Below are 27,762 nucleotides of genomic sequence, written 5' to 3'. Positions count from 1 at the left end.
TGCTGGATTGCAGGGTGGTCATAACCATGGAAACCATCAGTGTATAATGTGATGGAAAAATGAATCCAGCCAGCAAAGGAAGCAATATGAATAATAAAAATACATTAGAAAATGCCTTGTATTCATTTCCTCTACATAATAAATTCTATTTGCTGAAGTGAAACAACCCCTTTAAGGGCTTCAGGTTATGCATGGTGATGTTAATAAGTCCCCTGTAGTCAATACAGAGACGAAGAAAACCATCTTTCATGGCCAGCAGCCAGAATCCAGAAGCAGCTGGGTAACTGAAAGGACAGATGAATCCCTTCTGCGGATCCTCCGTGTCCCTGGAGCAGACAAGGAGTAAATCCTCCCTTTGGAAATATATTTACCGACATCTAGGTCAATGAAACAGTCATCATTTCTATGAGGGGGAGGTACATCAGCAAATGAATGATGCTCAGCAGGCAAACTCTGGACACTAGTGGCCGTGACTAGAACTGAGGAATTTAAACATTTTTCTGATCAAACAATTCCTGGATTACAGTGGGCTACCCAGAGATACCCCAAAATAACTACCGGTAGATAGGAGGGAGAGTGAACTGATATCACAGAAGTTGTCTCAATATGAATACTTCCTCCTAACTATTTACAAATACAATTAGTCCAGAGACTTCATCGCCTTCGTTTTTTTCCTTATACCAAACTAATTATTAAAACCTCACTTTTATTATTTTCTAATGTAAAACAACATTACAAAAGGAAATGGATTGAACACCATGAGCTGTGGCGCGTTGTGTCTAGATCTTTGTTTCTAGTTGATACACGGTCTCATTCACAGTGTTTCTATAATAGTGTATCACTGATAAAATAAAGTGGTGTTTGGCCCCTGTACTTGCCGGCCTGATGCGCTGTATATTCTGCGCTTGCCCTTCTAGTGAAGTAACTGTCTATACACTTGCCAGGGGTCCTCACCGCTTTGGATATCTTAGATTATTATTTGCCAAATGCGTTTCGGAGCTCACATGCTCTTTTCCCATTGGCTCTGTATATAGTTCATATGGATTATCCTTTTAATCCCTCCATTTTGGGGGGCAGTACTCATCTCCATTGGTCCCTTTGTAATATCAACATTATGGAATGGATTATAATTGTCTAATTTCCAAATATAAAATACAAATTAAAAAAAATTGGAAATAAAAAAAGGATAAAAATATATTAAAAATGAAAAATTATTTGATGAATATGGCTGTCTTAGCTGTATGACTTGTGGTACTTCTAGGTGATCTCTATTGTATAGCGCTTTTTAATAGGATGCAGTGGAGTAGTCGCCCTTCCCAGCGACTATTAGTAGTGGAATATCCTTGTTGAAAAGGAAATGTCTGGCTGCGAGGTAGTGTATAATTGTGTATACAGTCACGGATAATATTGCATAAGGTCTTTGCAAGCAGAAAAAATGCTGTGGGGGAATTGGTGTTCTGAACCTGAGTGCGGCGCCCCACTAGTTTTTTCACCAAAGTCTGATACCAGCTACTATACCACACATCACATTCTTCCTTTACCCCATCCGGCACACACACCCAGTGTCCGGAGTCCTCACCAAATGCCCTCTATTTCCACGCCATTCTTGAAACCATATATACAAGATTTTATACAAATATTCTAAATAAAGCTATTTTATACAATCCCATCTACGAGTGTGCCTGCTACCTTCTCACCAAATGCTGCCCTTCCTTTGACTGGGCGAGTCACATCAGCAGTTCAGCACCTCTGCCATTTAATGAGCAGTTGAGCCGTCTTTAAACTTACTATTTTACAAATTTAAAAAAGATGTCAAATAGATAAACAATTGCATCTTGATGTATATATGGTCTGAATATATCGATCTTATTTTGCTACATTATCCATATGTAACTTTATATCAAACAGTTGTTATATAATAAGTGTATGTACATTTAGTTTTTATGCATTTAGTAATTTTATTTTTATACTCATTTCAGATTGGTTGCAAATGGAAAATGCTTGCATGTAAAGCATAAAAACGCACTTGCATTTTCTGTGTGTTTTCCGTATAACAATATGATTAACAGTCTCCTTTCCCCCTTGTTTTCATACCACGCTGCTGCCACACTCGCCTGCTGCCGTCCTTCACTCACGGTGCCCAATACTAAAATGGATGCCGCAGGCGCAGGATTTGCGGGGCACGGAGGAGACAGAGGATGTCAATCACCTTAACAAGGGCGTGCCAAACGGTGAGAGGACGGAGCCTCTAGGTGCTGCAGCAACGCCCCACTAGCACCTAGAAGCTCATTTGCATATTATGAAAGTCATTATTTAGTGAGAACGGCGGCAGGCAGGGAGATATAAGTCATAGTTATGTTCTGCTGACATTAGCACATCGCTAATGGCAGCTAGCTACATAACGATTTTTTTTATGACAGAAACACTTTAAAGGGAACTCTGTCACCAGGAAATGAAATGCAATCTTCAGGCAGCATGTTATAAGCAGGAGGAGCTGAGCAGATATATATATATATATATATATATATATATATAGTTATATGTGAGAAGATTCAGGAAAACTTGTAATTTATACAGTTAAATCTCTGCTCTTTCTGATTTCTGTTGTACACAGGGGCTTATCAGTGGTTTAATAGGGTTGATCATGCTGACAGATGCTCTTTAAGCTGACAAAGCTGCATCAAGGTCATCTTATAGACCCCCAATGCTGGTCGAATGCATCCACACTTTTTGGATAACGACTATCATCACATGCAAACAGGGATAGTGCAACCCTAAACTGCCCGTACCCACCATCCCTACCTAGGCAGTGACCCACAACTAGACGACAGCCCTTATACTGCAATATGTGAAAAGCGGCACACAAACAAAAACAGAGAGAGTAGTTGTATGGGAAAACGGTCAAAAGCCAGACGCTTAATACAGTACAAGCACACCAGAGACAAATGACAAAACCAAAACACGTCAAAGAGTCAGAACCAGGAGATCAATACGATACCAAACGGCAGAAGCCGATAACAGAGTCACAAAGTCCAATCTAGAAAAAACGGATCCTCAAAAAATACAGATGATGTCCGTTTGCCTTCCGTATTTTGCAGAACGGAAAAGCTTGCCCCTAATAGAACAGTACTATTCTTGTCCGTTAGGCGGACAATAAAAGGACATGTTCTATTTTTTTGATGAACGGAAATACGGACATACAGAAATGAAATACACACGGGGTAACTTCCGTTTTTTTGGCGGACCCATTGAAATTAATGGTTCCGTATACAGTCTGCAAAAAAACAAAACGGAACGGACACGGAAAGAAAATACGTTCGTGTGCATGAGGCCTTATACTGAAAGAAAGGCAGCTCATGTCGGCATTGTTGGAGCTGTCGCTCATGCGCCCTGACGTTCGGGAGCCCCAGTGCACCTCCTCATTGGCCTGGGGCTCTGACGTCAGCAAGGGCCTTTCTGCAATCCTGGTTCCCCCAGCAACCGAATGCTGCGGCCGCATGGAGGCAGCAGGGGAGGGGGAAACCATGACACACACTTTGTAAAGCAGGATCTTCAGGCCTAAGATGAAATGCCCAAGACTGAGGATCCCTGTTCAACAGAGTTTTAATAATTCCAATTCTTTTGGACTCTGACCCTAAAGATCTAGGCCTAAAATACAACCCTAGCAAGTTTATATATATTTTTTTAAGTTAGAATGATCACCAGATCACTAAATGTATACAGGATTCAGGATAAGCTGCAGCAGTAGGATCACCTCCCTGAAAATTGCTAGTGAGTCGTTTCTAAAAAACCTATTGAGCAAGCACATTTTGCATCAAATAACCCAAAGCCTGAATCTGAGCACCAAAAGTCCACACAGGATCACTGTCCAAAGAGATATGGCTTCTGGTGTGGCCGGTTATAATGTCACACTGGCGATTAATTTGCAAGATTGCAGAACTTGACTTCAACTATAGCAGTCACCTTTCCTAAGTTCTAATTAAAGCTTTTGTTACTCAGATACCCCCAGGACTTGAGCTGAGCAGAATTACAGCTGTTACCCAAAAAAATATACAATGCAACTATCAGATTGTCAAAGGAACAAATTCAGAATAATAAACTCATCCATAGATGACAGAAAACTGGATAAGGATGGTGATGGATGAGAAAAATAGAAGCTGGCAATGGAAAAGACAAAAGACAGGTGGCATACAGGTCAACAGAAGCAATTGTGGGGTTGGTGAGCATGTGGAAACCTTATGGGTGGAAGTTCAAAGGGAAATAAACACAGAAAAAATAATACTTGGTGTAATCTATAGACCCCCTAACATCACAGAGGAGATAGAAACACAACTGTATAACCAAATAGAGCGGGCGGCACAGGCTGGTACAGTGGTCTTAATAGGAGATTTTAACTTCCTAGACATTGACTGGGGTCATGGTTCTGCCTCAACAGCAAAGGGGAGAAGATTCCTTAACTTACTGCAGGACCACTTTATGGGCCAGTTTGTAGAAGCTCCCATTAGGGGCAATGCTGTGTTGGATCTGGTAATCTCTAATGATGCAGAGCTTGTTGGAAATGTTACTGTTCGAGAAACACTAGATAATAGTGACCACAATATAATTATATTCCCCCTAAACTATAAGAAGCAAACTCTGTCAGGCAGAGCAAAGACACTGAATTTTAAAAAGGCTAATTTCCCTGGGTTGAGGGCAGCATTTCAGGGCATAGACTGGGAGCAGCTGCTGTCACATAATAATACTGGGAATAAATGGGAGAGCTTTAAATCCACATTGAGTAATTGCACTAAAAAAATTATTCCTTTAGGTAACAAGTATAAATGGCTAATATTAAACCCCCCATGGCTTACAGCTACTGTAAAAAGGGCAATAAAAGACAAAAAAGGGCATTTAAAAAATACAAATCTGAGGGGTCAGCTGTAGCGTTTGAAGATTACAAAGGGCTTAATAAAATCTGTAAAAAGGAGATAAAATTAGGAAAGATACAAAACGAACAGCAGGTGGCAAAAGAGAGCAAAAGAAATCCCCAAAAATTATTTTTATATAAATGCTAAAAAACATAGGTCTGAGCAGGTAGGTCCACTAAATAATGGTAAGGGGGGGGGGGGGAGTCACTGAAGATAAGGAAAAGGCAGAGTTACTAAATGGGTTTTTTGGCTCTGTATATACAAAAGAAGAGAAAGGAGCTGATATTGGTGGTGCCAGGGCTGTTAGTACATCCAGTAATATACTCAATTGGCTAACTGTAGATATGATCCAAGACAAGTTAAATAGCCTTGTTCACATTTACCCTTCGGGTCCAGATAGATTACACCAGAGGTAGGAAGACGAATCTGTTGAATCCCTCTAATTTTGCTGGATTCCTGCTATTTCCCTACCCGTGAACTTTCCCTAGTAAAACCCTAAGCAAGCCACTGGCGGATCCAGTGGGGGGGGGGGGGGGGGCAACAGGGCAATTGCACCCCCCCAGCTGCTCAGATGCTCAGAAGTGGGGACGGCAGCCGCAGGGCACATGGAGATGAGCGCTTTAATTGCGGAAGTCTGTAGTCTATGGAAGATGTCCATATACTTGAACACTTTGGGCATCTGTGACGCTTCGCGATCTCAGCAATTCAAAGAAATCGCGAATGCATCCGGTTGAAAAAAATCACAAGAGCCCTCCTCCTGCACACACAGAGTTAAAATATATATTTTTTTTTTCTTCTTTTCAACTCAGAAGTAATTCACCTTGCTAGCACAGCTCACAGATCAGAGTCAATTAGCACTTCCGTGCAAAAAGAATCTTCCTGGACAGAGGAGCACCCCAGGTTATACATCCAACCTCATAAAAAGTTCATCTTCCCAGTCTGTGAGGCTCCTGCATCGCAGGAGGTCTCACACCTTTAGCCTGGGCAGCAAACTTCAGAAGAAAAGGACAGATCCTTATCACACAGCTGGTTGGTACAAGAAGAAAGATGACCTGAAAGTCACCTCAAATCCATAGACTTCATATTTTTCCCATATTTTCCTCATATTTCATGGGTTAGGAAAATATGAAAGAAACCATCTCTTCAGAGGTTGTTTGGTTTATTCTAACACACCTTCCTGGAAATACGCAAACAAATCGGAAATTCCCTCTCTGAGATATGATGGTTCTTGGGCACACTGTATTGTCTTCCAGTCATATTTGATATCAGATGATGCGCAAAATTGTCCTGATTACAAATATGAACTTTATTTCCTAATAAAGTACGGAGAAAGCAATGATGCTGCCAGATTTTCTCCCTCTCAGGGCAAGGACTGCCGCTCTTCCAAGTACACAAGGCTGGACTTGTGCGTGTCATAGCCACTCCCAGCTCTAGAGTGGGTAAAACCAAGTGACCCACGCAGATCCTAGTCCTTCATCTACCATCTGACGTTGACTAACATCACTACCGCCCGCTTGACACGGGCACCCCGCCATCTTGGATTATTCCTTCAAAGACTATCTTTTACTGGACTTTACCACAGTAATTCTGAACATACAGACAATCTATTCCCTTCCACTTCTTACCTATTTCTATCCAACTAATCTGTTCGACTGGCAGGTATATTTATCTGTCAGTTTTAATGTACAGTACAGACCAAAAGTTTGGACACACCTTCTCATTCAAAGAGTTTTCTTTATTTTCATGACTATGAAAATTGTAGATTCATACTGAAGGCATTAAAACTATGAATTAACACATATGGAATTATATACATAACAAAAAAGTGTGAAACAACTGAAAATATGTCATATTCTAGATTCTTCAAAGTAGCCACCTTTTGCTTTGATTACTGCTTTGCACACTCTTGGCATTCTCTTGATGAGCTTCAAGAGGTAGTCACCTGAAATGGTTTTCACTTCACAGGTGTGCCCTGTCAGGTTTAATAAGTGGGATTTCTTGCCTTATAAATGGGGTTGGGACCATCAGTTGCGTTGTGGAGAAGTCAGGTGGATACACAGCTGATAGTCATACTGAATAGACTGTTAGAATTTGCATTATGGCAAGAAAAAAGCAGCTAAGTAAAGAAAAACGAGTGGCCATCATTACTTTAAAGGGAACCTGTCACCCAAAAATCGCCTATTAAGCTGTTTACAGTACCTTATAGTGCTGTATAGTCGTTTCCTGATGCACTTTTTGTTAGTTTTGCAGCATGTATGCTCAGTCAGAAATCGATGTTATATTCAGCTGCTGCCCCGTGCTTCAAGTCAGGCTTGAAGTCACGGGGGCAGCGGCCTCGGCGTCTTACATGGCCCTCTCCCCGCCCCCTGCCTCTGTGACTGACAGCCGAAATCCGATTCCGGGACCGCGCTCAACGGCCGCATGCGCAGTAAAGGGCGGCAGGAGCGCGGTCCCGGCTGCCGCGCGTACTACGCGCCGTCTTACTTTCGCCGCACTGCGCATGCGCCCGACATCCTGTATCAAACGCGCCCGCGCCCGGCATCCTGTATCAAACGCGCCCGCGCCCGGACCGCGCTCCTGCCGCCCTTTACTGCGCATGCGGCCGTTGAGCGCGGTCCCGGAATCGGATTTCGGCTGTCAGTCACAGAGGCAGGGGGCGGGGAGAGGGCCATGTAAGACGCCGAGGCCGCTGCCCCCGTGACTTCAAGCCTGACTTGAAGCACGGGGCAGCAGCTGAATATAACATCGATTTCTGACTGAGCATACATGCTGCAAAACTAACAAAAAGTGCATCAGGAAACGACTATACAGCACTATAAGGTACTGTAAACAGCTTAATAGGCGATTTTTGGGTGACAGGTTCCCTTTAAGAAATGAAGGTCAGTCAGTCTGAAAAATTGGGAAAACTTTGAAAGTGTCCCCAAGTGCAGTCACAAAAACCATCAAGCGCTACAAAGAAACTGGCTCACATGCGGACCGCCCCAGGAAAGGAAGACCAAGAGTCACCTCTGCTGCGGAGGATAAGTTCATCCAAGTCACCAGCCTCAGAAATCGCAGGTTAACAGCAGCTCAGATTAGAGACCAGGTCAATGCCACACAGAGTTCTAGCAGTAGACACATCTCCAGAACAACTGTGTGAATCAGGCCTTCATGGTAGAATATCTGCTAGGAAACCACTGCTAAGGACAGGCAACAAGCAGAAGAGACTTGTTTGGGCTAAAGAACACAAGGAATGGACATTAGACCAGTGGAAATCTGTGCTTTGGTCTGATGAGTCCAAATGTGAGATCTTTGGTTCCAACCACCGTGTCTTTGTGCGACGCAGAAAAGGTGAACGGATGGACTCTACATGCCTGGTTCCCACTGTGAAGCATGGAGGAGGAGGTGTGTCGGTGTGGGGGTGCTTTGCTGGTGACACTGTTGGGGATTTATTCAAAATTGAAGGCATACTGAACCAGCATGGCTACCACAGCATCTTGCAGCGGCATGCTATTCCATCCGGTTTGCGTTTAGTTGGACCATCATTTATTTTTCAGCAGGACAATGACCCCAAACACACCTCCAGGCTGTGTAAGGGATATTTGACCATGAAGGAGACTGATGGGGTGCTGCGCCAGATGACCTGGCCTCCACAGTCACCTGAACCCAATCAAGATGGTTTGGGGTGAGCTGGACCGCAGAGTGAAGGCAAAAGGGCCAACAAGTGCTAAGCATCTCTGGGAACTCCTTCAAGACTGTTGGAAGACCATTTCAGGTGACTACCTCTTGAAGCTCATCAAGAGAATGCCAAGAGTGTGCAAAGCAGTAATCAAAGCAAAAGGTGGCTACTTTGAAGAATCTAGAATATGACATATTTTTAGTTGTTTCACACTTTTTTGTTATGTATATAATTCCACATGTGTTAATTCATAGTTTTGATGCCTTTAGTGTGAATCTACAATTTTCATAGTCATGGAAATAAAGAAAACTCTTTGAATTAGAAGGTGTGTCCAAACTTTTGGTCTGTGCTGTATATATTTTTTGTGTATAGTTTTTAGAATAGTTTTGCCCTTGTTACTTGATTATCTGGTCTATGCTAAGAACTCTGTCCTCAGAAGAGACATACTACCGCATTGTCTTATTTTTATAAATTGTTAATTGGTTAGCTAGGTTGCAAATAACAAATTCTTCCCTTTAGGATTAGCTAGCTGGGGTCTTTTTGCCCCGATTCAATACGAAGAGTGGTGGCAGCAAATTGATTTGATTTCCAGGGCAAAATCAATCACTTTTATTTTACAGATTGTACCTACAATCACGATTGTATCATGTATGGGCACACCAACCAATCTTAAACGTCTACTGTGCTCACAGTGGATTCGCCTCCAGAAGTCTTTAGTGGACGAGACCTGTATGGCAACTGTGGCATAGTACGACGGGATTGGCGGGTGGTTGTCACAGCATCAACTTGGCAAATGAGGTGGACAAATGTAAAGTTATGCATCTTGGTAGTAATAATCTCTGTGCATCATATGTCCTAGGTGTTGTAACACTGGGAGAGTCACTCAGAGAAAGATTTGGGTGTCCTTGTGGATGGTAGATTAAATTACAGCATACAATGTCAATCAGCTGCTTCTAAGGCCACCAGGATATTGTCATGCATTAAACGAGGCATGGACTCGCAGGGCAGGGATGTAATACTACCACTTTACAAAGCGTTGGTGCGGCCTCATCTGGAATATGCAGTTCAGTTCTGGGCACCAGTCCATAGAAAGGATGCACTGCAGCTGGAAAAAGTACAGAGGAGAGCGACTAAACTGATAAGGGTCTTAGCTATGAAGAAAGATTAAAATAATTGAATTTATTTAGTCTTGAGAAGAGACATCTAAGGGCGGACATGATTAACTGACTGGAGAAGAAAAAGTTCAGTCTCCAGAATCATCAAAGCTTCTTTACTGTAAGAACTGTGAATCTGTGGAATAGACTTCCTCAGGACTTGGTCACCGCAGGAACAGTGGAGAGTTTTAAAGAAGGGTTTAGATAAATTCTTAAAAGTAAACAACATTAGTGCTTATGAAAACGTGTAGAAATCTGAGTCTCAATTCCTTCTGGGATTCGCATCCCCACCTATGCCTTGGTTGAACTTGATGGACTTATGCCTTTTTTCAACCATATTAACTATGTAACTATATAACAGAGATGGATGTTGGTCAGAGGAATGAAACCTGGCAGAAACTGACCAATAATTGCAAAGTCTAGCAAGACAGTAGAAAATCAAAGGCCAGCCAGCAAACAGGAAGCGCAACCCACAGCTAACACAACTACAATACAGACAACACCATGGAACCACATATTCCAGGAGGCACTTAAAGCCAATAGACTAGGTTTCATGAATCTGGAAACAAACTGCACATAGATATCACAATACCTAGCAAAAAGGCACATAAACTAGTTACACAGTTACATACTGTAGTTGTTAAGGATAGAAAAAGACAAAAGTCTATCAAGTCCAACCTGTAATTCTGCTATATCAATCCCTGGATCAATTTCCATCTTACTTTTAAAAAGGGGTTGGGCCAAAGGGAAAGGGAGCGTAGAACAAGATTTCTATACATTGTCATAAGCCTCAATGTTATTTTAAATAAAGTCATCTAAACCTTTTTTGAAGCCATCTACTGTATTTGCTGTGACCAGCTCCTGCGGCAGTCTATTCCAGAGGTTCACAGATCTTACTGTAAAGAATGCTTGTCGCCTCTTATGACCAGTGTTCTCCCTAAGCCTTGGCAGCTGCTGAGCGGGGTCAGCTCAAAGCTTGGCACAGCCCCAAAAAAGGTGGGCGATGGGAAAACCTAAAATAATTGTCACATTAAAGAGCATACATTGTAACCCCTGCACCATCCCGTACAATACAGTATAATCCCTACACCATGCTGTGCAATACACAGTATAATCCATACACCATGCCGTACAATATACATTATAATCCATACACCATGCCGTACAATATACAACATAACCCCACAGTGTAGGTGTTATACTATATATTGAACGGCATGGTGCATGGATTATAATGTATATTGTATAGCATGGTGCAGGGATTATAATGTATACTGTACAGCAAATGTATGGAGGTTACACCATGCCGGACAATATAACCCCTGTGGGGTAGATAGATAGATATACCTATACACAGCCTATACCTATGTACATATATACAGCCTATAACCATATACATTCTTTACCTATATACGGTCTAGACCTATATACAGCCTATACCTATATCTGCCCCCAGCTGTGTGGAGAAGGTCTCGGTGGAATGCACATTCAGGCAGAGGTGCACCCGACGTTCTGCGGTCTGGGAAAGCTGTGTGAAGGTCGGAATGGCAGCAATATTGGCTTTCACACAGCTTTTATAGAAGCGGATAGAACTAAAGAAAAGAAATATTATTGCAGTATAGGCACACAGAGATTTGTGAACAAATGCAGCAGAGCTGGATTTGTAAATGTACTGTTTAAGGCCGCAGTGTCTGTACTGTGAACAGTCGGTACATGCGGCTACAGTTCAATGTAAGGACACAGTAGGATTTCACCCCAACATATACAGTAAGCACCTGCCCTTCTGCACCTAACAAGCTCGGCCCTGCTGCACATGACAAGCTCGGCCCTGCTGCACATGACAAGCTCGGCCCTGCTGCACATGACAAGCTCGGCCCTGCTGCACATGACAAGCTCGGCCCTGCTGCACATGACAAGCTCGGCCCTGCTGCACATGACAAGCTCGGCCCTGCTGCACATGACAAACTCGGCCCTGCTGCACCTGACAAGCTCGGCCCTGCTGCACCTGACAAGCTCGGCCCTGCTGCACCTGACAAGCTCGGCCCTGCTGCACCTGACAAGCTCGGCCCTGCAGCACCTAACAAGCTCGACCCTGCTGCACCTAACAAGCTCGGCCCTGCTGCACCTAACAAGCTCGGCCCTGCTGCACCTAACAAGCTCGGCCCTGCTGCACCTAACAAGCTCGGCCCAGCTGCACCTAACAAGCTCGGCCCTGCTGCACCTAACAAGCTCGGCCCTGTAGCACCGTATCTCCGTACGTGACAAACTCCACAAAGTGACTTTTCCTGGTAGGGAACAGACCTTACTGACCCAGAATGCCTGTTGTCACTGAGTGTGTCCAGTTTAATAAATATTAGCGCCCCCTTATTACTGTGGCGGTGTCAGAGTGACTGCTCTGGGACTGGATGTGAGGAATACATTAGGATTTCATGAACAGGGACTGCTCTGTCTCCTTCCTGCACCTGCACAGCAGCGAGATTTATGGTGCCGGGGGACATTAGCAGCAGGGCCCTTCTCTCCATCAGACCGCCAATGCCGCCTCCACGTTACCTCTGCCTGTGCACTGCTGCTCAGTCCTCCTCTACTGTGGAGGAGGAGGAGGAGGCAGCAGTAGCGGGGGAATATGTGGTAGGCGACGCCCCGCAGAGCCGCTTACGGAAGAAGGAAGTTTTTAAGAACTCATCAATAGTGTGGGCAAGTGTAGGCATTTTCCGAGCTGGTGAGCAGGCTCTGAGTGGACTTATTAAACTTGTGAGTGGGGGTACAATAATTGTTGCGCGGCCGCTCACCCGCGCAGCTTAGAGGGAACACTGCTTATGACAATCTTTTTCTCTCCAGTAGTAAGGAGTGGCCCCTTTTTTTTTAGGGGGTTTAACATAGAATAGCTTCCCTTGATATTTTTTGTATGGTCCATTTATATATTTGTACAGGTTAAGACGTCTTTTTTCAAGGCTAAACAAATTCAGTTCATTTAATCTTTGCTCATAACTAAGATCTTCCAGGCACTTTATGAGTTTAGTTGCTTTCATCTATACTTTTTCTAACTCTAGGGCATCCTTTTTATGGACTAGAGCCCAGAACTGAACTGCGTTTTCCAGTTGAGGCCGCACCAACAATATGTATAGTGGCAATATTACATCCCATCCTGAGAGTCCATACCTCTTTTAATACAAGACAAAATTCTGTTGGCTTTAGAGGCAACTGACTGGCATTGCATTCTGTTATTGAGTCCATTATCTACTAATACACCCAAATCCTTCTCAACAAGTGACTCTCCCAGTTTTACTCTCCCTAGGACATATGCTGCATGCAGATTATTAGCCCCCAAGTGCATAACTTCACATTTATTTATATTGAACCTCATTTGCCAAGTGGAGGCTCAAACAGTAAGTTTGTCCAAGTCAGCTTGTAACTTATTAACATCTTCCATTAACTGTATTACAAAGTTTGGTTTCATCTGCAAAAATAGAAACAGCACTATTAATCCCATCCTCTATGTCATTAATAAATAAGTTAAATAATAGCGGACCCAGCACAGAACCTTGGGGTACACCACTTATAACCAGGGACCATTCAAAGTAAGAATCCTTGACCACAACTCTTTGGATACGATCATGAAGCCACTTTTCAATCCAATTACAGATTATATTTTCTAAACCAATAGACCCCAATTTACCCATTAGTCCGAGTCAAACGCCTTTGCAAAGTCCAAAACAACAATATCGACAGCCTTCCCTCTGTCCAGGCTTCTACTCACCTCCTCATAAAGAAACAAATCAGGTTAGTTTGACCGCTTCTGTTCTTAGTAAAACCATGTTGGCTATCACTTATATTATGGACATAATCCTGTATGTAGTCCCGTAGAAGGCCGTCAAACATTTTTCCCACTATGGATGTTAATCTTACTGGTCTATAATTTACTGGTGAAGACCTAGCACCCTTTTTGGAAATGGGCACCACATTCGCCTTGCGCCAGTCTCTTGGTACAATGCCTGTCATTAAAGAATCTGTAAATATTATGAACAGAGGCAAAGCAATAACTGAACTGAGCTCCTTTAGAACGCTAGGGTGTAATCCATCTGGACCTGGAGCCTTGTTCACTTTAAATATTTTTTTTATATTAAGGACCATATCTACAGTCAGCCAGGCAAGTATGTTATTTGAGGTATTTACACCAGTGGCACTACCCTCATGAGATGCCTTCTCTTCTTTTGTATATACAAAGCTAAAAAAAACATTTAGGAACTCTGCCTTCTCTTGATCCCCAGTGACCAACACCCCGTTACCATCATTTAGGGGTCCTTCATGTTCTGACCTAGGTTTCTTTGCATTTATGTATTTGAAAAATGTTTTGGGGTTGTTCTTACTTTCTTGCTCCGGCGTCGCGCTCCCCTGTCTTCTTCGACCCTCGCAGCACTGTCACCTGACTACGTGCAGCGTCAGGTCATAGTGTGCGCACTATGTCCTGACACTGTATGGGGTCAGGACAGTGGAGAGCGAACCCTAGCAAGAAGACGAGGGAGGGTGAGTATCGGAAGTGCTTGCAGCGATTCTTCCCTGCTCCTGGCACCTAATGCATACTAGTGAGCGCTTCTGTAATGGAAGCGCTCACTAGTATTTGCTTTATAAGACGCACGGCCACGGGGAAAAAAGTGTGTCTTATAAAGCAAAAAATACAGTAGTTCTTTATACTTTTTAAAGGCTACAGCTAACCCCTCTGATTTGTATTTCTTAAAAGCCCTCTTTTTGCAATTTATTGCACTTTTTAGACTTGTAAGCCATGTGGGGTTTAATTTTATTCGCTTGTACTTGTTACCTCTCCAAAGTAAATTTAAAGCACTCCCCTTTAGCATTAGTGGCATTATGTGACAATTTTAGAAAAATTTGGTTCAATCCGAACTTATTCGTGGGGAATACTTGGCTGCAGAGAGCCTTTATAGTGGTGTAGAACACCTTGCAGTAACTGCCTTGCAGTAACACACATAGTGAGTCTGCTGTGGTAGTGAAATAACACTGTGAGTTTGTATGACATGCAGATCACAGGCGTCGCTCTTAGAATCATTGCACACTTCACTTATTTGGGCAGTTACTGGACTAAAACTGAACAAATAATTCAAGTGTGAACTCAGCCTTAAAGGCCTTAAAGGTCAATGTTAGCGTCAAGAAGAACTGCACTCCTTTTACACCATCGGCAGCTGATCCCACATAGCTGTCTACAGAACCTGTTCTATTAAACGCTTATACAAGTAGAGCCCCCTGACAGAGTGAAGAGGGTGTCAGCAGTAAGTTTGTGTTGACATCACTAATAATTTTGCCCTTCCTCTGATCTGTCAGAACAATAAACCCCCAAAAAACAGATCCTCGGTCAGCATTTGGTCAATAATCCATCAGTACAGATAAAGCTGTCTTCTGTGTTTTGTACCCACTCATGCTTTTGCTACCAAATTATAAGCCAATTCTGATGTAAAATAGGGACCATGTCATGCAGGCCTTACAGCTGTTAGATATACATTATACATTGTGCATCTCATTTTTCCTTCCTTCTGACAGATCAGAAGAAGGATCAAATAAATTATGATGTCAGCCAGGCCTCAAAGGCAAAATAGTGGCCCAGTCAAAAGGTGGGGAGGGTGGGGACAGCATTAGAAGTCCACAGAGTGGCACTATGACATAGTGATGAGGTGGAAGCAGCATGAGGAGACCACAGAGTGGCACAATAACAGAATCTGAAGGTGGAAACAGCATCAGGAGTGGCGGCAGCAGCAGTATCAGAAGGCCACAGGGTGGCACAATGACAGAGTGTGGAGGTGGCGGCAGCAGCATCAGGAGGTGGCCACAGGGTGGCACAGTGACAGTGTGGAGATGGCAGCAGCATCAGGAGGCCACAGAGTGACACAATGATAGTGTGTAGGTGGCAGCAGCAGCATCAGGAGGCCACAGAGTGGCAAGGTGACATAGTGTTGAGGTAGCAGCAGTATCAGGAAACCACAGAGTGGCAAGGTGACATAGTGTGGAGGTGGCAGCAGCATCAGGAGACCACAGAGTGGCAAGGTGATATAGTGTGGAGGTGGCGGCAGCATCAACAGGGTGGCACAATGACAGTGTGTAGGTGGCGGCAGCAGCAGCAGCATGAGAAGGCCACAGAGTGGCAAGGTGACATAGTGTTAAGGTAGCAGCAGTATCAGGAGACCACAGAGTGGCAAGGTGACATAGTGTGGAGGTGGCAGCAGCATCAGGAGACCATAGACTGACCCAGTGACCAAGTCGGGAGGTGGGTGGCAATACCAGTACCTACTGAAGATGGTGGGTGAAAGAAGTAGCACTTGGCATCAGATGTGTGGTATCAGGCGGGTGGCAGCATCAGAATAGTAGCTGAGGCAGGTAGCCAAAAGAAACCGGTTTCTGATGCATCAGGCATTGGTGGGTGGAAATCCTGGCTGATCCACACCTGATTCATCTTGACAAAGGTCAGTCTCTCCACATTTTGGGTGGACAGGCGAGTTCTTCTTGGGGGACCTATGGCCCCCGCCGCATTAAACACCCGCTCTGATGTCACACTACTGGCTGGGAAGGACAGCTTTTCCAGGGAAAACTATGCCAGTTGCGGCCACAAATTCAGTTTGCCTGCCCAGTACTCCAGTGGATATTCAATGTGGGATGGCAGGGTGCTGTCCAAGTATGCCACCACCTGATGGTTCAGGTCCTGCTCCAGGTCTAGCTGCTGCTGCTGCTGGTGAGTAGTTTCTTCACTAGGCGGGTAAAGAAAGCTGTTCATCAGCGACTCTAGACTCGAGTTGCTGCTGATGGAGCTGGAACTGCTCCTACCCCCCCCCCCCCCGCCGCCCCCGCACCCTGCCACCCTGCCACAGCAGCCATGGCAGAGAAACGTGAGCGCAGAGGGTCCTCCCGGTCAGACCTGCAAGAGGATGGACAATGGTGCAGATAGGCAGCAGCCAACTGACTACATAGGATGTCTCTATAGTCATTCAGTTTGTCCTCCCTCTAAGCGGGTGTAAAAAAAAGCCCCCATTTTGGACCAGTAGGTGGAGAGCCAGAAGTCATCCATCTGTCGAATGGTGACATTTCGGCTGTCACTACACAAGCGAGCATGCCATTTGTGCAAGTGACTTGGAGGGACTCCCTGCCTCCATCTCCACTGCATACTGCCATGGTGTGTCTGGGTCCTGTGCGTCGTCTTTCTCATCGCCCTGTAGCTCCTCTGGCTGCTCCTGATCCTCCTCTACTGTCACCTGTGTAAAAAAACACCCATTTTGCTACACATTGCTTGTGCTCCAATGTCCTCCTCCTCCAGTTCAGCCCCTACAGGACTCATGTGGCCATGAGATCTAGGTGCCCCATCTCCAGTCCCCTGACCAGACAGATTTACCAGCATCTGTTCCAGAACATGAAGCAGTGGAATTACGTTGTTCATCCCGTAGTCCTGGCGACTGACAAATAACATGGCCTCCTCAAAGGGCCTGAGCAAATGGCAGGTGTCACACATGAGCTGCCACTGGCTGACATCGAAGTTACACAGGGGAGTACTCCTGTCCGCTTGGATCATCAAGAATTAGTTTATGGCCTTTCTCTGTTCGTATAGTCGGTCCAAAATATGGAGGGTGGAATTCCAACAGGTGGAAACGTCATATATCAGCTTATGTTGGGGGATGCCATTCTGCCGCTGCAGCTTAAGGATGGTGTGCTTTGCGGTGTACAAGTGGCTGAAGTGCATGCAACATTTCATGGCATTTTTTAGGATGTCTTGCAGCTGGGTGGAAGACTTCAAGAACCGCTTGACAACCAGATTGAACACGAGTGCCATGTTGACGCAGCGCCGACACCATGTTCTTTCGGTTGTTGGTCACCATGGTTCCGATTTTGCGTTGTCGCAGAGCCAGGATTTGATTTCTTCATATAGGACATAGAGCAGTTCCTCCACTGTGTGACTCCGTTCTCCCAGTCAAACGAGTTGCAGAACAGCGTGACACCGCCGTGCCCTGCACATGTGGTATGCTGGAGGGGCACTGTGAATTGTCCCTGCAGTGGAGGCTGAGAACACGGTGGAGGATGAGGCAGAGGCGGACATTGTCGCAGTACCAATGGCGTGGGAACGTGGAGGCGGAAGCAGCATCACCTGGCCAAGTTGCTGGTGTGGCTGTGCAGGAACCACATTCAACCAGTGGGCCGTAAAGGACATGTATTGTCCCTGACCATACTTACAGCTCCACACGTCTGCGCTGCCTTGCACTTGGGCAGACACCAGTAGGCTCAAAGACTGGCCCACCTTCTGTTCTACATACTTGTGCAGGGCTGGTACTGCCTTTTGGCAAAGAAATGACGGCTTTGGACTCTCCACCTCGGCTCGGCACAATCCATCAGTTTTCTGAAAGGTGCAGAGTCCACCACTTGGTAAAGGAGGGACTGCAGTACCAGCAACTTGGCCAGGAGCACATTCAGCTTCTGTGCTGTTGGATGAGTGCAGGCATACTGTTGTGTCTTGGCAATCGCTTCGGTGATCAATTGCTGACGGAATGACTTATGAGGAGGAGGTGGAGCAGAAGCATCAGGACCAGCAGATGATGGGAAATACAGACGGCTCCCTTCGGCTGAGATGGTGGAGCCTTGACTGCCTGATGTGGCGGTTCCTGCAGCAGGCTGTACCACCACATCAGAGCCACAGTTCTCCCAGGCCACTTTATGGTGATGCTTCATATGTTGATGCAGGGCCGTGGTGCCAACATTGCCACCCTTGCCACGCTTCACCTTCTGCCCACAGATTCTACAAATGGCCATGTTCACCTCCTCTGGCGGCTTAACAAAAACTGCCACACCGCAGAGTAGGTGCTTTTACCCCCAACATTAAGCACTGACTGACTGCTACCGCCGCTGCTTCCGTGAACCCCTGCACCAATACTTTCCGAGTAGTAAGGCTCCTGCGAAGCAGGTGGTCTATTCTGGGCATGTTTGGCTCCCGACCTCCCACTACTGCCACCCTGCTGACTCCCGGCCACGCTAGGGACTTGCTGTCTCTGCCGCTGCCTCACGGGCAAGCTGCCACTCTCTTCTCCCGATGATGATGAAGCCCCTAATTCACCCGACTCCCAAGTGCGATCTGCTACATCATCATCATCGAATACTGTCGGCACATCACTGATGTCCTCCTCAACGGTCTCTGGGTCAGGAGCCTGACTGCTCGCAACACCAGCTTCCACGCCACTTTACTCATCACTACTTGCCCGCCTACCGGAGGAAGCGGCGAATGTCTTCTCCACATCTTGGCAGTAGCTGCTGACTGTCCTCTGGTAGCTCGTCCTCGCTATATAGTGGAGCTGAGCCTACAGCATATATACTTCTCTGGCTGAGGGAACAGAAAAGGCAGGTTGAGGACAGATGAGGGCACAGGGCCTGCTTCCGACCCATCGACTCTTGTCTGATGTCACTTGGTACGAAGTTGTGGGTTTGGTGGACCAAGAAAGTCCAAGAGAAGCAGACAGAGTAACGGGCTCAAATCCACAACCAATGGTAGAAAATAATTTAGTTTAATCAGGACAACGCGTTTCGGGGTACATGACCCCGAAACGCGTTGTCCTGATTAATCCAAACTGTTTTCTACCATTGGTTGTGGATTTGCGCCCGTTACTCTGTCCGCTTCTCTTGGACTTTCTTGGTCCACCAAACCCACAGCTCTCATACTCACCCGGTCGGCGGTTCGGCACTGACCGAAGGGTGTTTGGACAAAGTTGGCAGCACCAACCAACCCTCACGAGTAGGGATCGACCGATTATCGGGTTTACCGATATTATCGGCCGATATTTAGGATTTTGACCGCTATCGGTATCGGCATCTATTTTGCCGATGTTCCGATAGCGTATGGGGAACACAGATCGCGCTGCTGTCAGCGCTCTCCGTGTTCCCCTTAGCAGCACAGGGGAGAAGGAAGCAGTGTCTCCTCCCCCTGTGCTGCTGCTGCTGCTGCCGCTGCCGCCAATGAAAGGGCAGGGGACAAGAGGAGGGGAGGAGCTATGGCCACTGCATCACCAATGAAGCTTAATCTCTCATTTATTCATATACAGGAGGCGGGAGCTGCAGAATCACATAGCCGGCTCCTGACCTCTATGAGCTGTAGCTGCAATCTACGGTAGTTAACCCCTCAGGTGCCGCGGATCGCAGCTACAGCTCATAGAGGTCGGGAGCTGACTATGTGATTCTGCAGCTAGCTCCCGCCTCCTGTATATGAATAAATGAGAGATTAATCTTCATTGGTGGCGCAGTGCGCGCCCCCAATCCCAGTATTAGACATCGCAGTGCGCCCCCCCCCCCAAGCCCTCCCAGTATTAAGCATTGGTGGCGCCCCCCCACCCCAGTATTAAAAAACATTGGAGGCGCAGTGCGCCCTCCCCCCCCCCCCCCCCCCCACAGGATCCCCTCTCCCCTCCTCCTCTGATCGGAGCCCCAGCAGTGTAATGCTGGGGCTCCGATCGGTTACCATGGCAGTCAGGACGATTGAAGCCCTGGCTGCCATGATAAGCTCCAAGCTGCTGTGTGCACAAAGCACACAGCAGCAGGGACAGTGTGAGCTCCTATTCACCCTGATAGATCTCTATCAGGGTGAATAGGACAAGGGTTCTAGTCCCTAAGGGGGCTAAAAGTTAGTAAAAAAATAAGTTACAAAAATAAAAATAAAACACCAAAATATTAAGTATAAATGAAAAAGGAAGATTTACAAAAAAAAATACACATTAACAATAAACATTAATTATCAGCAGATTTGTGGGAAATTTTAATTTTTTTTTTCAAAAATGAGAATTCCCAGAATATCGGTATAAATTATCGGCTATCGGCCTGAAAGTTCACAAATTATCGGTATCGGCTCTAAAAAATCAATATCGGTCGATCCCTACTCACGAGTACTTAGCCTTCATTGTAGTTGCACCCAATTGGTGCAACTCTGACAGGTGAGCATATTACCTCCCGTAAGAAAGGGGAAATAATTATTTACATACTCACCCTATGAGTGGATGACCGAGTCAACCATTCAAGAACCGCTAGGTTGCTGGTCAAGACACATTTCATCAAGAGACCACGGCACTCTGTAAATGTTTTAGTAGTTGCTTATTTTATTTCATATCTTTTTTATATATATATTTTTTCTTTTGTATATCCATCCAAAAGTAATAGCCACTGGCCCACGTTTCGGTCTAGTCTTAGACCTTGTTCACGGCCTTAGTTCTGTGGAGTAGGGAGAAAAGTGGATGGCATCAAGACACGACCGCTAGATGACACTGGGAGCTCAGGCCTCTTTTACTCCTTTACTCTGCTGCGACCTGTGCCTGCGCCAGAAACATTTAGGCCTCTGCCACTATCCTGTGCTGGACCTGTCACTTCTCTGTCTGACATACTGTTTGATCAAATAAATAAATAAAAAGGAAATTAAAACACCCTAAGAAAGTCTTTAATTTTCTCACTTCACCACACAACAGCTAATAAGCCTTTTTTTCCACTAATAAACGCCAAAAAGGGCTTTAGAACATTTAAAGGGCTTCTGTGACCCCACTAAACCGTTTTTTTTTTTTTTTGTTTACTTATAATCCCTATACTGCGATTTATGCCTACATAATCTAATTAATCATTTTGGTCCAGTAGATGGTGTTAAAAACGTGCTTTTAAAATATGGAAATTACCTTGCTACCAGCAAGTAGGGCGGCTACTTGCTGGTAGCAGCCACATCCTCCGATCCTAAAGACGCCCCTCCGCATGTTGATTGACAGGGCCAGTGAACGGGATCGTCCTCTGCTGGCCCTGTCTGCTATCAAGATCTCGCCGCCTGCGCCGTAACGGTATTCAGTCGGCGCAGGTGCACTGAGAGGCGGCCGCTCGCTCGGCCGCTCCATCCTCAATGCGCCTGCGCCGATGACGTCACATCTACACCCGGCGCAGGCGCATTGACGATGGAGCGGCCGAGCGAGCGTCCGCCTCTCAGTGCGCCTGCGCCAATTGAAGACAGGTACAGCGCAGGCGCAAGATTTTGAATGCGAACAGGGCCAGCAGAGAACGATCCCGTTCCCTGGCCCTGTCAATCACAATGCGGAGGGGGCGTCATTAGGATCGGAGGATGCGGCTGCTACCAGCAAGTAGCCGCCCTACTTGCTGGTAGCAAGGTAATTTGCATATTTTAAAAGCACGTTTTTAACACAATCTACTGGACCAAAATGATTAATTAGATTATGTAGGCATAAATCGCAGTATAGGGATTATAAGTAAACAAAACAAAAAAAAAAAAAACGGTTTAGTGGGGTGACAGAAGCCCTTTAACTCCACTGCTGAAAGGCAAATAGTTCCTTATTTTTTTCCACTTACAAGCCACAAAAGGCTTTAGAACATATAATTGCACCGCTGAACGGCAAATATACGGTATATATATTTTTTGCCACTAATACATGGCAAAAAGGGCTTTAGAACGTATAACTGCACCGCTAAACTGGCAAATAATATATTTTTTTTTGTTGGAATTACAGAGCTGTATAATGGCAATTTGGATCCGCAGTCTTGTTCCTATTACCGTATTGTTCCTATTACCCAGGCTGTAAACTCACTTACTGAACCCTGTTCTGCTTGAATACTGTGGAATGATTCCTCCCTATCCTTTCCCTTAACTTCTATACAGCAAAATAAAAGTTTGAAAGTCTTTCCTAGCACTGTCCCTAGCGCCTGCTAACGTCTCTCCCTGCACTAAGTACACTGGAAATTGGCTGAATCCAAGATGGCTGAGGCTATTTGTAGGGCTGTGACATCACAGGGCTGGCTGGCTGCTGATTGGCTGCATGCATGGCATTGTGGGTGATCCTTCGATCCCAGAGTTCCTTGCTCCATGTCCTAACACGTGCTGCAGCCATTTGCGATTCATTACCACGAAGCGTGAGGAAATTCAGATTCTGTGCAAATCTAATTTTTCCTGAAATTCGGATCGAATTCCACTTTGTCAACTTCGATTCGCTCATCTCTAGTGACAATAGTTGCTCCCAGTCTATGTTCTGAAGTGCAGCACTCAACCCTGGGAAATTCGTCTTTTTGAAATTAAGTGTTTTTGCCCTACCTACTGAGCTTGTTTTTTACAGTTTAGTTGGAATATAATTATATTGTGGTCACTGTTACCAAGGTTTTCATGGACAGTGACATTTCTCACAAGCTCTGCATTGTTAGAAATTACTAGATCCAGAAGAGCATCGCCTCTAGTAGGATCTTCTACAGACTGGCCCAAAAAAAATTCCTGCAAAAATCTCAGGAATTTTCTTGTCAGAACCATGTTCTTAATCTGTTTGGATAGTTAAAATCTCCCATTATCACTACTGTGCCAGCCTGCGCCGCCTGCTCCATTTGCAAATACAGTTAGGCTGGGTTCACACGGGCGAGATTTCCGCGTGGGTGCAATGCGTGAGGTGAACGCATTGCACCCGCACTGAATCCGGACCCATTAATTTCTATGGGGCTGTGCACATGAGCCGAGATTTTCACACATCACTTGTGCGTTGCGTGAAAATCGCAGCATGCTCTATCTTGTGCGTTTAACACACAACGCAGGCCCCATAGAAGTGAATGGGGCTGCGTGAAAATCGCAAGCATCCGCAAGCAAGTGCGGATGCAGTGCGATTTTCACACACGGTTGCTAGTAGACGATCGGGATGGGGACCCGATCATTATTATTTTCCCTTATAACATGGTTACAAGGGAAAATAATAGCATTCTGAATACAGAATGTTAAGTAAAATAGGGCTGGAGGGGTTAAAAAAATTATAAAATAATTTAACTCGCCGTAATCCACTTGTTCGCGCAGCCAGCATCGCTTCTGTCTTCATCTGTGAGGTAAAGGACCTGTGGTGAGGTCACTGCGCTCATCACATGGTCCATCACCATGGTAAAAAGAGCATGTGATGGACCATGTGATGAGCGCAGTGACATCACCACAGGTCCTTTATCTCACAGATGAAGACAAAAGAGATGCCAGCTGCGCGAACAAGTGGATTAAGGCGAGTTAAATTATTTTTTTATTTATTTTTTTAACCCCTCCAGCCCTATTTTACTTAGCATTCTGTATTCAGAATGCAATTATTTTCCCTTGTAACCATGTTATAAGGGAAAATAATACAATCTACACAACACCTAATCCAAACCTGAACTTCAGTGAAGAAGTTCGGGTCTGGGTACCACATACATTTTTTTATCACGCACGTGCAAAACACATTGCACCCACGCGATAAAAACTGAACAACGGAACGCAATCGCAGTCAAAACTGACTGCCATTGCGTACCTACTCGTGCTCAGGTTTTCCGCAATACACCCGGGACGCATCCTGAACAAATCCGTCACTCCCGTGTGAACCCAGCCTTACTAAAGGTATTTAAATGCATAATGATACCCATCCCACACACACCAGCAAACTCAAGACTAAGCAAGATTATGATTAGAGATGAGCAAAGTATTCAAAAATTTTAGTCTGCTGCTTTTCAAAAAAATAAAAAATAGTGGGTAGTGGGTGCAATGACAAAGAGTTGCTATTGCACCGCTCCCCGTCATTCTAACCCTCATGTTCATACATGATCGCGGCATCTGACACAAATAATCGGGTGTAAACTTAAAAAAAATAATTTTTATTATACTTTACTCAACCATTGGCTCGCAACGGACTGGCAGCCACCATCGTGATTGAAGATCTAGTGCGGCCCGTGATGACATTACGTCGGCCAGAGTGGTGATGTTAAATGTCACCTCACACAGGATTTCGTGCAAGATCTTCAACCAACATGGCAGAGGCCGGCCCGTCGCGAGCAAATGGAGAAGGTAAGCATGATTCTTTATTTTTTATTTTTTTTTATGCTACCACAAAGCACAAGGAAATTCAGTTTTCGTAGCTAATCGAATTTTACCTGAAATTCGGATCAAAGTCCACTTCGATCTACTTTGGGGACTTTGATTCACTCAAATATTTATGATTTAAAAAAAGTTAGGAGATGACATGTTTGGTCTTCCAGTATGTCTCATAATACAAAACCTATCTGGTCCAACTGATGCTAAATTAAAGCGGCTCTGTCACCACGATCAACCCTATTAAAGAGGTTGTCTCATTTCAGCAAGTGGCATTTATTATGTAGAGAAAGTTAATACAAGGCACTTACTAATGTATTGTGATTATGCATATTGCCTCCTTTGCTGGTTGGATTCATTTTTCCATCACATTATACACTGCTCGTTTCCATGGTTACGACCACCCTGCAATCCAGCAGCGGTGGCCGTGCTTGCACGCTATATGAAAAAGCGTTGGCCTCTTGGTTGGCCAGGACCGTGGGAGTGCACATATGTTAGTGCTTTATCCTATAATGTGCCAGCACGGCCACCACTGATGGTTTACAGGGTGGTCTTAACCATGGAAACGAGCAGTGTATAATGTGATGGAAAAATTAATCCAGCAAGCAAAGGAGGCAATATGGACAATCACAATACATTAGTAAGTGCCTTGTATTAACTTCCTCTACATAATAATTGCTATTTGATGAAGTGAGACAACCCCTTTAAACCAAAAATGAGATATAATGAGAATATGGTGGCTCACTCTGTAAATGGTTGTGGAATGGGTGCTACTAAGTCTAAAATGACTCACCCAGTCATAAGCAGGAATAAATGTAAAAATATGTATAGGAAGACTGAGCACTCACCAGCTGGACCAATTGGAGACTAAGAACAGATAATAGCAATAATATTTAATAGCCCTATATTAAATCTACATCAATAAAATCTATAATACATTATAAATCATTATAAATATATCACCTAAATAAAAAATATTAAAACAGAGCTGTAAATACAATGTGAAAGGACAAAGTATGCCTAATATATATGCAATAAAAATGTACACAATATATAGATAGAGAAAATCACAATGTAAATTGTAAGTGGGGCAGGTATTGACGATAAAAAATATCTAATTGATATATTCAATAGATGTTCAATAAATGCTCAATAGGACAGAAATATGTTCAATGAGAAGTAAGCCAGATGAAGTATTCGAATATCAGTTCACTTGTTCAAGTGCAATTCAGTCCGAAGAATGCGTTTTGGGGTCTTTTCCTGGCCCCTTCCTCAGTGGTAATCTGTAAGGGGGTTTGATCCCCTTTTTATACCCAACATCCTTTAGGATAAGGTGGAACAAAAGTGTGGTTTTGGATCCAATCAGGATCCAAAACCACACTTTTTTTTGGTGATTGGATCCAAAACCACACTTTTGTTCCACCTTATCCTAAAGGATGTTGGGTATAAAAAGGGGATCAAACCCCCTTACAGATTACCACTGAGGAAGGGGCCAGGAAAAGACCCCGAAACGCGTTTGGTTTCTGTACACCTCGAACATCAGCTGATGAACTTTTATGAGACCCCAACATCCCGATAACCGGATTTTAACCCTGTCGGAAGGGAACACCTTGTTAACCGCCAACCAGGCTAAGACTTGCAACATCGGTGAATACTGCTAGGAGTCCCTCTATGCTGGGAACTGCATGAACCTCCGAACCACCCCAAGCAAGCGTCTGGAATCAGGTACCGCCGGATCTGATACAGTGAGCCACGTGGGACGCCACGGTTACACTCACATCAGACGGCAAAACCAACAGTTGTAATACATTAATTGACCGTATGCTCATCTGGCCTTTTGATTGAATCGAACTTGAATAAGTGAACTACATCCATTGATTGGATGACCGTATGTTCGCTCGGTCCTTCGGACTGAATTGCACTTGAACAAGTGAACTGATATTCGAATACTTCATCTGGCTTACTTCTCATTGAACATATTTCTGTCCTATTGAGCATTTATTGAACATCTATTGAATATATCAATTAGATATTTTTTATCGTCAATACCTGCCCCACTTACAATTTACATTGTGATTTTCTCTATCTATATATTGGGTACATTTTTATTGCATATATATTAGGCATACTTTGTCCTTTCACATTGTATTTACAGCTCTGTTTTAATATTTTTATTTAGGTGATATATTTATAATGATTTATAATGTATTATAGATTTTATTGATGTAGATTGAATATAGGGCTATTAAATATTATTGCTATTATCTGTTCTTAGTCTCCAATTGGTCCAGCTGGTGAGTGCTCAGTCTTCCTATACATATTTTTACATTTAACCCCTTTAAACCAGACATACTGGCTGGGAGGGCTCATCATGCTGATTAAAACAATACCCGCCTCCTGGTGCTCAAACTTGCTCATTTGCATATGAATAAAAACACCATTTTTTTCTGCAGCTATTTAGCATACAGACAAAAGAAAGGTATAGTTTTAATCAGCATGATGAGCCCTATCAGGCAGTATGTCTGCTTTACTAGGGTTGATCCTGGTGCCAGAGCTACTTTATCTTCAATATCACATCATGAAGAAACAAAAACTCACCTTTCCCCTTGAATCATGACAATTAATCATCTCCTCATAGCTGAATTTAGAAACTGGGTGTGAAAAAGAAAGCAGCGATTTCCTGGATAAAGAAGGACAAAGAATCAATTAAAAGAGTTATGCCAGGATTTATGTAAAAGATTTAATCAGACATGATATAGTACATGACAATCTCTAACAAACCTACAACCAACCCTATACCTCACGTGGAACCAGAGATCTCCTTATTGTATATCCCGCATCACGGATCGCAGATCCATTCACTTCAATGTGTCCGCAATCCGGGAGATGCGGAACGGAGACACGGAACCGAAGCCCACGGAAGCACTACGGATTGCTTCCGTGGGTTTTCTGTCCGTGCCTCCGCAACGCAAAAAAGTAGTGCATGCACTACTTTTTTGCGGTGCGGGCAGATCACGGAGCCATTCAAGATGAATGGGTCTGGATCTGTCTGCGGCCGCCGCATGGATGTTGCCGTGCATTGGGAACCGCAAATGACACAGAACGGCCAGCACACACTCGTGTACATGAGCCCTTAGTGACATTTGAGGATTGAAGCTGAATGCCTGCGACCACCTCAGTGAG

At 44.6% G+C, this 27,762-nt stretch overlaps 1 protein-coding gene across 21 annotated transcripts in view; it reads right to left on the bottom strand.

Moving 5' to 3' along the window:
• Positions 1-27,762, bottom strand: part of FLT3LG (fms related receptor tyrosine kinase 3 ligand) — a 254,839-nt gene that overhangs the window by 147,181 nt on the left and 79,896 nt on the right. For 19 of the 21 annotated variants that reach the window (XR_006387915.1, XR_006387910.1, XR_006387912.1 and 16 more), the window contains one exon: positions 27,178-27,259. Coding sequence is in view for 14 of the 21 variants with exons in the window: in XM_044281659.1 (XP_044137594.1) it covers positions 27,178-27,259 (82 nt within the window). In the remaining 7 variants the exon portion in view is untranslated. Of the gene's footprint in view, positions 1-18,963; positions 19,007-19,034; positions 19,078-20,726; positions 20,949-27,177; positions 27,260-27,762 lie in introns of those variants that run through there. The other 2 variants (XR_006387908.1, XM_044281668.1) reach the window with 2 other exon arrangements.

The sequence above is a fragment of the Bufo gargarizans genome, chromosome 2 (genome assembly GCF_014858855.1).
Source record: "Bufo gargarizans isolate SCDJY-AF-19 chromosome 2, ASM1485885v1, whole genome shotgun sequence".
NCBI classification, from domain to species: Eukaryota; Metazoa; Chordata; class Amphibia; order Anura; family Bufonidae; genus Bufo; species Bufo gargarizans.
Note: the sequence above shows the minus strand (reverse complement) of the source record. Positions and strands in the feature narration are given on the sequence as shown.